General features: G+C 44.2%; 1 protein-coding gene across 5 annotated transcripts in view; it reads right to left on the bottom strand.

Moving 5' to 3' along the window:
* Nucleotides 1–302: 302 nt before the first annotated feature.
* Nucleotides 303–16,727, bottom strand: part of LOC126198572 (clathrin light chain) — a 70,821-nt gene continuing 54,396 nt past the window's right edge. For all 5 annotated transcript variants that reach the window (XM_049935003.1, XM_049935005.1, XM_049935006.1 and 2 more), the window contains 3 exons: nt 14,709–14,810; nt 953–1,064; nt 303–630 (listed from right to left, as the gene is read on the bottom strand). In XM_049935003.1, the coding sequence (XP_049790960.1) occupies nt 450–630; nt 953–1,064; nt 14,709–14,810 (395 nt within the window). In that variant the 3' untranslated portion in view covers nt 303–449. The remainder of the gene's footprint in view (nt 631–952; nt 1,065–14,708; nt 14,811–16,727) is intronic.

Here is a 16,727-nt window from a genome sequence, read left to right as displayed (position 1 = left end):
TTCTGTTCCAACGATAATTACCCATCTCATACCCCATTTCTTGAAGATATGAGCAGTGAAGTTTTACATGGACAGATTCAAGTACCCTACATTTTTTATTCAGAACTGAAGGAACTGCAGCCATCTTGCCTACATTTTATTTACGTTAATTACAAACTGCATAATTTTGTTTGAGGATAAAAATAGTAATAATAATTATCTACTTTAACTGCTAGAATCAGCTTCTTTACCCTAAGAGATGTAACTATTTTCAGAAGAGTGGTACGTCATCGGGGATGTCATCTTAAGGATTTGAATGAACATTATATTGAAGTGAGGCATTTATTTTCAACACGAAAATATAGAATTTTTCAGATATTCCTCTACATGTTTAGGTAATGATTCGACAGTTAACAACATTTCTTAACTACAAGGTGACCTGTTGTTTATTCAGTTTGCTGAATATATCCTCAAGCACGCTTAGCTGCAGGAGGAGTCTGTTTCAACTGAAGAATAATGGAACGCATGCGGGAGACATCTTTACTGGTCTTGCTTGATTTAGGGTTGAAATCACACAGCTTTGCAATCCTCTCCCACTCAGTGCCTGGCTCAATTTCTCCTGCTTCAGCAACAAATTGTTTCTCAGCATTCCTGTAAAGTTAATGAAATGTTATTCAATTTATCTCTGCTATCGGATACTTAAATAAATATGATCAGCAGCTGTTAGTAATTATGCAAATTATTTTAGCAAAATATATAGCACTTACTTAGCTGCTTCCCTGTGGCAGCATTAAAAAAAGAAGAATATTTAATATTACATTTCCATTACAACTGATAGCATAGAATGGTGGCCCAGCTATTCCACAAAGAATGAACATTTTAGAGCAAGGAAGCCCTCCAAGAGGAAGCAGGTAATATAATTGCTTCTCCAAAATTAACAATAGACTCTTTAGAGCCAATCATTCCAACTTACCGATTTGCCGCCTTTGTTTTCGCTATCTGCTCCTCATGATGCTTATACCATTCTTCCAGCTCTTTCTTAGCTTGCTCCCGTAGTTCTTCCTTCCGTTTTTCTTCATTAGCATCTAAAAACAGGAATATATTGTTCTCAAAACAGACACAGAAGATTAGTACTAATAAATGATTAATTTGTCAGTGTAGTCTTCTTATATCTTATTTTGCAGTTGCTAAGTGTTTAGCAATACCACACTGAATTAAAGATAAGTTTAGTTTTTTTACTGTACAGAAAAATTAGAAAAACATTATGAGAGCCTTACATTAGTATGTAAACAACCTTTAAATTGTGGCAGGCTCCTGCATCCAACCAGACAGATTTTCCATGACAACTTGATATTTCAGGATTCACAGCTTATGCATATTTACTTACAAAAGCTACTTATGTTCTGCTGATCTGTATATCATACATTTCGGACAAATTCAAATGATTTAAATGCCACTACTAGAAGTCAAAATACCATCAATTTTCAAGATTCTTTGCAATGAGCTTCAAGGAAAAAAGTGGAAATCTAATAACATCTTTAGTAAGAAGGGGATTCAGTGACCATTTCCTAGTCATCTATACTGATCTGTAGTGATTGAGTCAGCTGGCAGAGTGATGGAATATCAACTGAAGATTTGATTCTTCTTTATTCCTAAGACAATAGTAACCAAAAAGGACTATTGAACCTTTGGTAAAATCTGTCAATTTGCAGGCAATGAACTAGTGTGTATAAAATATTAGCTTCATTTCGGTGAAACTATGTTTAAACCCAACTATTATTTTTCCACAGAAAGAAATATCTTTTGCTGTATTTGTATAAAAGACCTTTCAGTACTTTTAAGTCTGTCATCAGTATCACCAAATTTCAAAACAAAGAACTGTATACTAACTTTAGTACCTGCAAGTGCTACCCATACAGATATGCCAAAGCCATTTATGCAGTCAAGAGCAGTATGTCGAAAGAGGATGCCACACTGCCACACAGACACTAGCCTTAGGTGATTAAGGGTCGTGGGCATAGGGGGGGGAGTAGTAGTGCAGCAGTATGAGCACTCTTATTACACCTATGCTGTGTACATTAATGATCTTCCACAATGACTGTGTTGCTTACGAACCGATTTCTGAATTGTGTTGATTAACACTACACAATCTAGCGTAAATAACGTTCCAACCTGCTAAATATTTTATATCTGCAACAGCAACAACTTTCAACAGCAGTAACAACTTCACCAACTGCAGCAGCCAAAGCAGTTGAGTGAATTAGTTATGCAGAAGGAATCATCCTCTACCACCAATCAACAGACGTAAGAAGCACTGCAGCAGTTTTCAAGTCCTGTTACCTGCATTACCAGCACTGAATTATGATTGAGAACTACAAATCCTGTGCCAAACAACTACAACGGCACTTTGCAGCATTTAAGGTAAACAACAAGCAGGGTCAGAAAGCATTCACTGTATTTGTGTGGTTGGTTGGTTGGAGAAGGGACTAAACTACGCGGTGATCAGTCCCTCTGATCTTAGATTAACTAAAAATGATAAAATCCCACATTAAAAGAGGGAACTACAATATCCATAAAACTATGAACTATTGACAGGGAAGGAAGGAAAAGGATGGAAGAAGAAGTGAGAAAGAAAGTGACTAATGATAGGGGTACAGGAGACAAGAGAGATGCTCGAGACATAACAGACCCCATAAGGAAAGGAGTGGGGAGGCAGAGGGCTGGGGTGAACCGCCATGCCCACTTGAAGCCAATCCAGTCAGGGTGAAGGGGGGAGCAAGAGGGCCTGCCATCCCTTCCACTCACCGATAAGGTGGAAGGTCCCTCCCTTAAATAAAGTGATAAAAACCCCGTCATGAATAAAACGTAAAACGAGATCCGCCATTGAGGCATTGTCAGCCAACACCAGGGATAGCAAGTCTGGAAAGCTAAAAGTCCGTCGCAGGGTGGCTAAGTTGAGGCAGTACAATAAGATGTGAGCCAAAGTCAACATCTATCCACAACAACAGCGAGGGGGGATTCCTAACGACGGAGGAGATAACCATGAGCCAATCAGGTATGGCCAATGTGGAGCCGGCATAGAACGACAGAGGCCTTCCGAGGGGCCCACGAAGAGGACCGCCACAGAGTTTTAGAATCCTTAATCGCCCTGAGCTTGTTCGGCGAAGGAGTGCGCCATTCTGCATCCGAAAGGCCCAAAACCTGACGACGTAATGCCGAGTGAACATCTATTTCCGGAATGCCAATAGCAAGCGATGGCCTGGTAGTAGCCAACTTAGCCAGCCAATCAGCAAGTTCATTGCCAGGAACCCCAACATGGCCTGGGGTCCAAATGAAAACCACTGAGCATCTACGTTGAGCAAGGAGAGAAAGGGAGTCCTGGATAGCGATGACCATTGGGTGGCGAGGGAAGCAATGGCCGATAGTGAGCAAACCACTCAATGAGTCACTACAGATGGTGAAGGATGCTCCTGACCAGGAGGAAATTAGTGTTTAACGTCCCGTCGACAACGAGGTCATTAGAGACGGAGCGCAAGCTCGGGTGAGGGAAGGATGGGGAAGGAAATCGGCCGTGCCCTTTCAAAGGAACCATCCCGGCATTTGCCTGAAGCGATTTAGGGAAATCACGGAAAACCTAAATCAGGATGGCCGGAGACGGGATTGAACCGTCGTCCTCCCGAATGCGAGTCCAGTGTGCTAACCACTGGATGCTCCTGATCAGGAGTGGATATGGTCCAGTGCGTGCAAGATGGCTACCAATTCTGCAGTAAAAACACTACAGCCATCAGGCAAGGAATGAAGTTCTGTGCATTGTGCATAGGTGCAAGCAAAACCAGTGCAGCCAGCAACCATGGAGCCATTAGTATAAATCACTTCTGAACCCTGAAATGAACTGAGGAGACAGTAGAATTGGTGGTGAAGGGCCATGGGAGGGACAGAATCCTTTGAATCTTTCTGCAGGACCTGACCATCATTTTGCAGCACAATGCTCAAGCGCGTACAGTGTAAGCTGTTACAGATTTGTTTGGTTGATGGGGCTGCTAAGTGCTATACCACCTACTGCACTCCCCTGACTTAAGCCCTCGCGAGTTCAACTATTGCTAAACTGAAGGAAACACTTCACAGCATTCGCTTCAGAATGGCTACAAATTCGTCGGGCAATAGACCGCGCCGCTTGAACTGTCAACACAATTGGCACTGCTACGAGTATCCTATGACTTCCACATCGCTGGACACGGGTTATATACAATGCTGGTGAATAATTTGAAGGTCAGTAAAAATTTGAAACAAATATCTATTTTGTAAGAGCTGTAAATAAAATAATAAGAGTGGAGAAACTTCAGGATAAGGAAATCAGGCACAAGTACATAACAGTGATCTCAGAAAGGTACCAGTTAATTGAATGTAGTCAATTACAGTCACTGGAAAAGGAATGGACAAGCTACAGGGACACAGTACTAGAAGTGGCTAAAGAATGTCTTTGAACAGTAGTGTGTAAAGGTAGGATGAAGCAAACAGGCATATCAAAAATGGCTACATACTAGAATTCAGGTAGACAGAGAAAGTTATGTTGAAGAAAGCAACAAAGCCAAACAGATAATTGCAGTATCCAAGAAGAAATCTTGGGAAGACTTTGAAAACAGGTTGGAGACTGGTTCAAGCTGCTGGAAAACCCTTCTGGAGTGTAATTAGCAGTCTTCGAAAGGGAGGTAAGAAGGAAATGACAAGTATTATGGACAGGTCAGGAAAACTGCTGGTGAATCCTGTTGATGCCTTGGGCAGATGGAGGGAATATTTTGAAGAGTTGCTCAATGTAGGTGAAAATACGATAAGTAATGTTTCAGATTTCGATGTACAATGCGATAGGAATGATGATGGAAATAGGATCACATTTGAGGAAGTGCAGAAAATGGTCAATAGATTGCACTGCAATAAAGCAGCTGGGGTGGATAAAATTAAGTCTGAACTCATCAAAAAAGTGGAATGTCAGGTCTTAAATAGCTACACAGGATAATTGAAATGGCGTGGGATTTGGGACAGGTTCCATCAGACTGGACGAAAGCAGTAATCACACCAATCTTTAAACATGGAAACAGAAAATATTGTAACAACTAGAGGTATCTCTAATCAGTGTTGTGGGTAAAATCTTCTCAGGTATTGTTGAAAGGAAAGTGAGTATTAGTTGAGGACAAATTGGATGAAAATCAGAGTGGGTTTAGGCCTCAGAGGTTGTCAGGACCAGATCTTTAGTTTACGGCAAATAAGGGAGAAGTGTTACGAGTGGAACAGGGAATTGTATCAATGCTTTATAGATCTAGGAAAGGCATATGACCAGGTTCCTAGGAGGAAGTTATTGTCTGTTCTATGAGATTATGGAATAAGAGGCAAACTTTTGCAAGCAATTAAAGGTCTTTACATAGATTACAAGTGCCTGAGGAATGAAATCAATAGGAAGTGCAGGGAAGCTAAGACTAAATGGCTGCAGGAAAAACATGAAGACATCGAAAAAGATATGATTGTCGGAAGGACAGACTCAGCATACAGGAAAGTCAAAACAACCTTTGGTGACATTAAAAGCAATGGTGGTAACATTAAGAGTGCAATGGGAATTCACTGTTAAATGCAGACGAGAGAGCATATAGGTGGAAAGAATACATTGAAAGCCTCTATGAGGGTGAAGATTTGTCTGATGTGATAGAAGAAGAAACAGGAGTCGATTTAGAAGAGATAGGGGATCCAGTATTAGAATCGGAATTTAAAAGAGCTTTGGAGGACTTACGGTCAAATAAGGCAGAAGAGATAGATAACATTCCATCAGAATTTCTAAAATCATTGGGGGAAGTGGCAACAAAACGACTATTCACGTTGGTGTGTAGAATATGTGAGTCTGGCGACATACCATCTGACTTTCGGAAAAGCAGCATCCACACAATTCCGAAGACGGCAAGAGCTGTCAAGTGCGAGAATTATCGCACAATCAGCTTAACAGCTCATGCATCGAAGCTGCTCACAAGAATAATATACAGAAGAATGGAAAAGAAAATTGAGAATGCGCTAGGTGACGATCAGTTTGGCTTTAGGAAAAGTAAAGGGACGAGAGAGGCAATTCTGACGTTACGGCTAATAATGGAAGCAAGGCTAAAGAAAAATCAAGACACTTTCATAGGATTTGTCGACCTGGAAAAAGCATTCGACAATATAAAATGGTGCAAGCTGTTCGAGATTCTGAAAAAAGTAGGGGTAAGCTGTAGGGAGAGACGGGTCATACACAATATGTACAACAACCAAGACGGAATAATAAGAGTGGACGATCAAGAACGAAGTGCTCGTATTAAGAAGGGTGCAAGACAAGGCTGTAGCCTTTCGCCCCTACTCTTCAATCTGTACATCGAGGAAGCAATGATGGAAATAAAAGAAAGGTTCAGGAGTGGAATTAAAATACAAGGTGAAAGGATATCAATGATACGATTCGCTGATGACATTGCTATCCTGAGTGAAAGTGAAGAAGAATTAAATGATCTGCTGAACGGAATGAACAGTCTAATGAGTACACAGTATGGTTTGAGAGTAAATCGGAGAAAGACGAAGGTAATGAGAAGTAGTAGAAATAAGAACAGCGAGAAACTTAACATCAGGATTGATGGTCACAAAGTCAATGAAGTTAAGGAATTCTGCTACCTAGGCAGTAAAATAACCAATGACGGACGGAGCAAGGAGGACATCAAAAGCAGACTCGCTATGGCAAAAAAGGCATTTCTGGCCAAGAGAAGTCTACTAATATCAAATACCGGCCTTAATTTGAGGAAGAAATTTCTGAGGATGTACGTCTGGAGTACAGCATTGTATGGTAGTGAAACATGGACTGTGGGAAAACCGGAACAGAACAGAATCGAAGCATTTGAGATGTGGTGCTATAGACGAATGTTGAAAATTAGGTGGACTGATAAGGTAAGGAATGAGGAGGTTCTACGCAGAATTGGAGAGGAACGGAATATGTGGAAAACACTGATAAGGAGAAGGGACAGAATGATAGGACATCTGCTAAGACATGAGGGAATGACTTCCATGGTACTAGAGGGAGCTAGCTGTAGAGGGCAAAAACTGTAGAGGAAGACAGATTGGAATACGTCAAGCAAATAATTGAGGACGTAGGTTGCAAGTGCTACTCTGAGATGAAGAGGTTAGCACAGGAAAGGAATTCGTGGCGGGTCGCATCAAACCAGTCAGTAGACTGATGACAAAAAAACAGTCAGGCAGCAGTTAGAGTTGACGGTAAATTGAGTTCCTGGTTCAGAGTAGTTTCAGGAGTAAGACAAGGCTGCAACCTGTCTCCACTGTTGTTCATATTATTTATGGACCATATGTTCAAAACAATAGACTGGCTGGGTGAGATTAAGATATGTGAACACAAAATAAGCAGTCTCGCATATGCGGATGACTTAGTTGTGATGGCAGATTCGATTGAAAGTTTGCAAAGTAATATTTCAGAGCTAGATCAGAAATGTAAGAACTATGGTATGAAGATTAGCATCTCCAAAACAAAAGTAATGTCAGTGGGAAAGAGAGATAACTGGATTGAGTGCCAAATAGGAGGAACAAAGTTACAACAGGTGGACAGTTTCAAGTACTTAGGATGCATATTCTTACAGGATGGCAACATAGTGAAAGAACTGGAAGCAAAGTGTAGCAAAGCTAATGCAGTGAGCTCAGCTACAATCTACTCTCTTCTGCAAGAAGGAAGTCAGTACCAAGACTAAGTTATCTGTGCACCATTCAATCCTTCGACCAACTTTGTTGTATGGGAGTGAAAGCTGGGTGGATTCAGGTTACCTTATCAATAAGGTTGAGGTTACGGATATGAAAGTAGCTAGGATGATTGCAGGTACTAGTAGATGGGAACAATGGCAGGAGGGTGTCCACAATGAGGAAATCAAAGAAAAACAGGGCGAACAAGCTTTGATGGTGGGGTCATGTTACACACATGGGAGAAGCAAGGTTACCCAAGATACTCATGGGTTCAGCAGTAGAGGGTAGGAGTCTGGGTAGACCAAGGAGAAGGTACCTGGATTCAGTTAAGAATCATTTTGAAGTAATAGGCTTAACATCAGAAGAGGCACCAATGTTAGCACTGAATAGGGGATCATGGAGGAATTTTATAAGAGGGACTATGCTCTAGACTGAACGCTGAAAGGCATAATCAGTCTTAAATGATGATGATGATGTAAATAAATAGTTGCCACAATTGAAGTTCCAATCCTCGTGTAAAGCAAATACACCGCATCAGCTAGAAGCCCCTATCAATCATTTAAAAAGGCAGATCAAACCCATAAAAGCTTTGTAGTGGATCGTTTGTGGTTGACATGCAAGTTCCCATTTAAGTGAATATAGTGTCAAGCACTATACATGGGTTCACTGTCACCTGATGTAGTACATCATGCATCAAATAACTACATCCATCACTAGGGACCGAAGACCACAGCAGTTTGGTCCCTCAGGAATTCACACACACATTTGAACATTTTTTACATCCATCAAAAAGCACTAAAACTACCAAATCGATTACTTGAACAAATACTGTAAATAACACTGACAGTAGAACTTGCTCAATGAGCCATTACACAAATAGATTATCTCAGGAAATAGAAAACGTATTTACATTTAAGAAGGTCATCTTTGGATTTCAAATGCTAGCACACTGTCAAAATGTCAGCAGGAATCAACTTACAAAACATACATGCCAAGTGAACAGCGTGTCAGCCTCTGCAGCATAAAACTTATACCCCAAAGGACATAGCAGAGGCAGTCAACAAAGCACGCACTCCAGTACAGCTGCACACTTCCTTCCTGCCCTCCATGTTTGTGTGTTACAAGACCAGTGCAACTGTTTCCACGATGCAGTCTGTCAGTGCTCTGGTAAAGGCCATTTAGCAATATGTGCAATACTAAGCAAGTGCAGGGAAGATTCAAGCCAAATCGACATTAACACACCATAAGCTAAATACTATGAAGGTTCAAATAAACCCCATAAAAAGTCAGCGAACCTATCAACCAGAACCCAGTGTCTTTCTCAGTCGGCTTTACACAACCTAGTAACTTATCATTGAACTAACTCCCCACCATTACCCAGGACTAACTTCATTTGGTATCATACCAAACAGAATATTCCAATTGCAGTAGCCACCAGAAAGATCGCAGGAGGCGCACATCAGCACAGCACGGCACGTCACGTCATGTCATGGACAGTAGTTGCCGCAAGTAAAGTCCTGTCCACCAGAGGGCATGCGAGAATTCGGCCGCGCCCTCTGCCGGTGGAACAACAACAACAACAACAACAACAACTCTGGCAGCACGGGCCGTGCCCAGTCAGTTTCACATCAGGCCTGCCTAGCAGACAGTTCGCAGTCTACACTATGTGAAGTGCGATGGACAACATGAATCGTGTTAATACACAATTGGCGACGCGTAGGGTCGTTCTTTTATGTGTTGCGTCGTTCCAGTTTCACAGCTTATCCACGGCATGGAGGATTTAGAGCGGGTTTTGGTTGAGCAGCAGAAAGATCTCATGGCAACCATGAAACAGGTGCTTCCAGCGTTGCTCTCCACGCAATCTGCCCCAGCGCCGTTCCCTCCTCCCTTTCCCCAGTATGACAAGACGGCAGAGGATTGGGACGCATATGAACATCGCCTTCGGCAGCATTTCAGGCATTTCATGTTGCCCATGCGGAGGTGTGTCGTGCTCTTTCTTGTCTTGGATATCTCCCTCGCTGTATCAAGTTTTGCAGCAGCTAGCACCATTGCAGGAACCCTCGTCCTTGTCTTTTGACGTATTGTCTTCATTCCTGTCTTCATATTATCGCCGGTGCATGGATGTTGTTGTGGCTAGGGTCGAGTTCTATCAATGCAAGAAACAGCCCCATCAGTCTTACCAGACGTGGCCCGTACCCTGCATGGTCTTAGTCGCAAGTGTCATTTTGTCACGGGGCAGTCGCGAGAGTCTAATGCCCACGTTATGGTGCGAGACATCATTCCCTTCCCTTGAGGAAGTCCTGTCCATTGCTCAATCGTATGAAGTCTCTCAAACTGCATGTCAATGGTTGGAAGCGAGGTGCGACGTCGCGGCGGTGCAGGGCTGCGCGGCCGCGTCCACTGCGTCCGGGGTGGACGACGTGTGAGCGGTACAATCTGGCCGTTGCGGCCGCTCCCGCACGGCGCGTAAACAGAGTTCCAGCCGCCGGCACCTTTTACCATCCTGAGCATCGTGCTATATACATCATGATTGGTCAGAGTGCCCCAGCATTGGGCCGTTTGTCGCAAATGTAATAAAAAAAGGACACATTGCTAAAGTTTGCCACTCAGCCCCAAAAGAATCGAAGGAAGCAGGTACGGAGGACATGGACGTTGACATTCAGGAAGTTTCATCGGGCCAAGCTCCCAACGCATCAGCACACAAACTATCGAGGTGTCGGTTCAGTCACGCCGACTACAACTGCTAGTAGATACGGGTGCAGCAGTTTCGTTGTTGAATGCACAAACTTACTACGACCTTGGGTCACCCCTGTTGCCGCCAGTTTACCGGCGTCTCTGCGGTTATGGTAAACAGTTCATTCCCCTACTGGGTCAATTCACTACCAATGTTACTTACAAATCGGTCACTCTGCCTCTTACTTTTATTTTTGTCAGGGATGCGAGCTCCGCTAACCTTTTTGGATTGGATGCCTTTCACGCTTTCGGTTTTTCTATCTCATACACCATACAGTTGGTCTCCGAAGACGTTCCCTATCAATCGTTGGAATCTTTGACCTCTGACTAAGGATATCTTAGAGGAGGGCCTGGGGCGTGTTTCAGACTTTGAAGCCCACTTAACGTTGAAGGCATCGGCTCGCCCACGTTTTCTACGTGCGAGACAGATCCCCTTGGCTCTCCGCCCTCAGGTAAAAGCAGAGCTAGACCGGCTGACAGTCCTCGGGGTCATTCTTCCCATTTCTTCTAGCGAGTTGGCTTTGCCCCTCGTTACTGTCAGGAAACCCTCAGGAAAATGTCTTTGTGGTGATTTCAAGGCCACCATTAATTCCCAATTAGTGGTGGACACCTATCCCTTGCCTCGTTCTGATGAATTGTTCTCCAATGTGGCGGGAGGCCAATATTTTTCGAAAATCGATCTTTCGGAGGCTTATCAACAGATACTACTTGAGGACTCCAAACGGCTGGTGGTCATCAACACCCTGTTTGGCCTTCACCAATACCAGCAGTTGGCCTTCGGAATATCCAGTGCCCCGGCGATATTTCAGCGATATCTTTAGCACGTCATGTCAACAATACCTCATTGTATTAATTACCTGGACGACATAATTGTCACAGGCTGCAGCACAAAGGAACACTTGCACAACCGATGAACCCTCTTTCTCAAATTCCGGTCCTTGGGCCTGCGTTGCAACCTGCATAAGTCAAACTTCTTCCAACCGTCCATTGAGTATGTGGGCTACACCATCTCTCGGCACGGCGTCCAGCTGTTAGGAAGTTTGGTCCAAAGTATCGTCGACCTTCTGCGGCCCGCTTCACTGAAAGAGTTACAAGCTTTTTTAGGCAAGATTGCCTATTACCACCGGTTCATTCCCAGGGCTTCCACCATAGCCCACCCTCTGTACTGCCTACTGCGCAAGGGTGTTCCTTTTGATTGCTTGCATGCAGGCGGCCAAGCGTTCACCTCGTTGAAGGGCCTCCTCACGTCAGTACCTTGTTTGGCTACTTTTGACCCCAATAAGCCGTTGGTCCTAGCTACAGATGCTTCGCAGTATGGGGTGGGGGCGGTCCTGGCCCATCGCAACGCAGATGGTTCTGAGCAGCCACTGGCATTTGCATCTAAAACTCTTAGTCCTGCGCAGGCCCATTTCTCCCACGTGGAAAAAGAGGCTTTGGCCATTGTCTACGCTGTTACCAAGTTTCACCCGTTCTTGTATGGCACAAAGTTTCAGTTAATCACTGACCATAAGCCATTAATATCACTATTTGGCCCCGCCTCTCAGATTCCGGATAGGGCGGCCCACAGACTGCAGTGCTGGGCCTTGTTCCTCTCTAAGTACCATTATGACATTTATTTTCGGCCTACCAGACAGCATGCCAACGCCGATGCTCTTTCCAGTCTTCCGGTGGGCCCGGATCCTAAGTTCGATCAGAAGGAGATTATGTTTTCATTTGGATGTGGCGTCCCGCCAAGCGGTTGACGGCTTCCCAATCACTAGTTCTAGAGACACCAGGGAAACGGCAGCTGACCCGGTTCTCCAGCAAGTAGTTTGCCTCATGCAGCAGGGGGGGTCGTGCAGACCTCCAGGCCGGGCCTCGGACCCTCTTCATAATTATTTTGTTCAATGAGACCTCCTCTCAGTCTTGGAAGGAGTTGTCCTTCTGGCTACCGATGATACAGCTCCTGGTGTGATTGTTCCTGCAAGGTTGCAAAGAGAGGTCTTCACGTTATTACATGAGGGGCACTGGGGTGTTTCCCGTACTAAAACCTTGGCTCGCAGACATGTGTACTGGCCCTGTATTGACAGAGAAATTGAGCACTTGGTGGCCACCTGTTCCCAGTGTGCGAGCCAACAGGTGTCTCCCAGGTCAGCATTCTCTTCATGGCCGCCTGCAACCCAGGCATGGGAACATGTTCACATAGATTTTGCAGGCCCGTTTATCAATGGCTTTTGGCTCATTGTCATCGATGCTTATTCCCGATTCCCATATGTGGTTCACTGCTCCTCAACCGCTTCAGAAGTTGCAATCCGGGCACTCGCAAAAATCTTTTCTGTGGAAGGTCTGGCAGTCACCCTGGTATCGGACAATGGACCTCAGTTTATTTCGTAGACCTTCCAGGATTTTTGTAGGCGTTTCGGTATTCAGCATGTTTGCTCTCCCCCTTTCATCCACAATTCAATGGGGAAGCCGAGCGCATGGTGCGCACATTTAAGATGCAGATTAAAAACTTATGTGCACGAATTTCCTGCGGAGGCGGCACTGACGTTTTTCTGACGACATACCGGACCACACTGATGGGAGAACGCAGCCCAGCAGAGCTCCTCCACAGGTGCCAACCTAGGACTGCTGCACCTCCTCCAGCCTGGTCCTCGCCAGTCTTCGCAAAACGGGGTACCCGGTTTTCCACCAGGTATGTCGGTCTGGGCACGTGGGTTTGGTCGCAATCCACGTTTGATACCGGCGGTGGTCCTGCACCACAATGGCCACCGGCTCTATACCTTGCAGGCGGGGGACCGGGAGGTACGTCACCAAAATCAGCTATGTCCATGTTTGGGCACCCGCCCTCCGACCCCTCAGGCGCTGGCTTCCCCATTGCTGGCACCCGTGTTGTTTTCTCAGGGGACGCTACCGCCCCTCCCACCTGTGACTCTGCTGCACTGCAATGGTTGTCAGCCTTAGCGGCCTACAGTAGCTCCAGCACCAGCATCGCCATTGCCATCGTTAGAGATGCCCCGGCAAGAGCCAGCCTGCCTCGCAGGCCTTGTTTCTCAGGAAGCTGGGCCACCTGTGGTCGTGCCTTCCCCATTATCCTCACCACTGGGTCTTGCCCCTGCCGAGATGGAACGGGATCCGGAGTTCGACAACTTGTCACCTGTTCTGTCCCGGGCTCCAGTGGCGGGACGACGGGGGCCTCTTCGTATGGGTCACTTCCAACCGTATTCGAAGGTTCCGGCTCGAGGGTTGGCAGATCCCCCCAACTCCAGCATTCCAATGGACGTGGAGGACATCGCTACTGCACGATGCTCCACCTTCCGACGCAGTAGATCACAGTGGCTTCACCTCCCGAAGGAGGTGAAGGAGGAGGAGGAGGTGAAGGAGGAGGAGGAGGAGGAGGAGTGCAGTAGGCACAAGAAAGATCACGGGAGGCACACATCGGCACGGCGTGTCACAGACAGTAGTTGCCGCAAGTAAAGTCCTGTCCACCAGTGGGCACACGAGAATTAGGCCACGCCCTCTGCCGGCGGAACAACTACTCAGGCAGCACAGGCCGTGCCCAGTCAATTTCACATCGGGCCTGCCTACCAGACAGTTCCCAGTTTACACTATGAAGTGCGACGGACAACGTGAATCGTGTTAATACACCAATCATCAGCATATCTTCAACACTTCAGCAAAATACAGTCAAGTTACAAAACTCCTGTTCTGGTACAGACTCTAAACAACTATATTTTTGGATTCGACACATTTATCAGTTTTGCTATCACGATACAATGAGGTAAGATTGAGCAGGATATTTTGTTCAAATACTCTTGGCATAAAATCCTGTGTCTCCAAAAGTACAAGGTTATGTTCAGCCCCATGTGCTGAACCGAGAAAGTAACCATTAAGCACTACATAGCACTGTTTATGGAGGTTCACCAGAATGCTTTGTAGATGGATTCGGTCTCTCCCCATCACACAAGAAAGCAGCAATGATTCTCACTCTCTCACACAGACATCGCAATTTCCTCATATCTGTGATAGACAATCACCACAGAAGCAGGAGCACTCATAGCATCACCAATAGCAAACTGTTTACAATATTTTGCTTTCATGGATTAATTGTGTTATTAGTGTTGGTGCTGTCAATCCTTGCAATGAACTGATTCTCGACGTGCACAGAGTAGCATTAAACTGTTAAGTGAACTCTTGGGTCCATATCCTGTTATTTACCATACCTTTTCTCTGTGAAATGAAGTGCAGCTGTGTGAATCAACATAACTAACCTTTCTCCTCAAGGCGTTTCTTCTGTTCTTCCCTCCATTTCCTAATTTTTTCTGGTTCTTCCTTTACAACTGGTTTTGGAGGTGTTGGTGTCGAAAATATTTCTGGAAGAAACATACAAATAGCTTTTAGTAAGTGAAGAAGATATTCCAATACAAATATGGGCATTCCAGTAACAGAAAGAATAAATGAGTGATTCTAAGTTTAATCTCTACTTTGCACAATACACTTTAATAGCAGACCATGACTTTGCACTTTGGACACTATGAAAGATACATTCTGTATCTCAATGGTTTGCGCAAATAGAGAATGATTGGGGTGGGGGAAAGAAAACAAACATATTAGAAACAATACAGGGAGAAGCTAGGGTATTTCATCTAAGTTGCTGCTCTCTAATATTTTCAGAACCACTTCCATATTTTTGAACAAGATGAATTTTGAGAAAGTTTTCACTAAATGAATGACAGCCTTGTATCATTAGCCACACATGAATCAACTTTTCTCAAACTGTACTACAATACTTTCTAACACTACTATCAGAGTTTAATTCAATTCTGTTTTACTCCGCAAAATAATTAGTAATTTCAGAGACCTTATAGTATCTAGAACTTCAAAACAGATTTCTGTCTTGCCTGGACTTTAATGGCTTCTTCCATAGATTAGCAACCTTTCATCTAAAGTAGGCAAGATCCTAAGTAAACATGAAGCTGAAGTAGTTTTCTGGCCACTGGCAACACTCAATGCTTCTCAGTTCAGTAAAGGATGATATGGGATTGCAGAAGGCTGGAATTTACAAAATTCCTTGCCAATGCAGCAAAGCTTACAAATGTCAGATGATTCACGCAGTACATGAAAGGTGCACTGCACGCGAGTGCCCCTCGCCTTTTGCAACCCAGTAAGTTGGCCATAGCTGAGCAAAATTACCACTGGACACTATGGATTATTCTGCCACAAAAATCTTGGCCCCCGTGAGGTCCTTTTGGGATTCAGTAATTAAAGAATCTGCAAATATCTCTAGAACAAGAGTTTTAAATCTTGACAGTGGCTTTCAGTTGGACAAGGCTTGGGACCCGGTGATCTCCAATTTCTTATGGGAAAAAGTATTTTATTCATAATGACATGTCTGGTGACATCTGACATTTGTTTTTAGCATGGCGAGTGCACATCCTGACAGAGGGGTGGCCATTTTTATGCCTGCGCCCGGGTGCCACAGATGAAACAGTATTTGCAGTGGGGGTAGATTTCAATAGACGCTCCTGTGAGGGCCGCCAATGCACATGTATCTCCATGCCAGTTTTTTTCTATAAAGCCAACACCTTGAATCAGCACTCTTCAGTGGTGGACACTCATTTGCAGATGGCTGAATGGTTGCCAGCCGAATATTGTGGCAAGGAGTCAACATGATCTGGTTACAATCCCAAAACCTCATAGAATATTTAGTCATGGTTTCCACATCAAGACAATGCATTGGCTTATACTGAATTTTTTCTGTTACAAGGTTCTTCGTGACTTACCGCTTCCCAGTGTCAGACCCCCTTATTTACCTGGTCTATCACCATGTGACTATTTCCTGAGGTCATGTTTACATGAAAAGAATCAACGTTTCAGGTCATTTAAGCAGAGGAAGAAAAAGTGACAAGCATCATCAAGGATCTCACAGGAGAAGACTTATAGCACTATTTCCATCAATGAAAATTCACATGAGCATTGGACAGCTAGAGGTATATTGTGGGGTGACATTTGTATGTTTTTGAAATAAAATTTTTTACAACAACAGTCCCATTATTTTATAGCTGCAGTGTACATTTTGGTGTGTGATCTGCACCCTATTTCTGCTCTCATTTCTGTTTCTTTCCCCACAGATACTAGCCAACATAGATTTTTGTTTATGTGAATATACTGCCTGACAGTGACCCACACTGTTGGATGAGTTCGTATGAATTAATATGTTCCATGGACATCATGAAAGTAGCAGAGAGAGTCAACATGTTGATTGAGACAGAGCACAACTTATTTGGAGA

The sequence above is a fragment of the Schistocerca nitens genome, chromosome 8, assembly GCF_023898315.1.
Source record: "Schistocerca nitens isolate TAMUIC-IGC-003100 chromosome 8, iqSchNite1.1, whole genome shotgun sequence".
Taxonomy (NCBI): Eukaryota; Metazoa; Arthropoda; class Insecta; order Orthoptera; family Acrididae; genus Schistocerca; species Schistocerca nitens.
The sequence above is the reverse complement of the archived record's forward strand: the minus strand, read 5'-3'. Positions and strand labels throughout refer to the sequence as shown.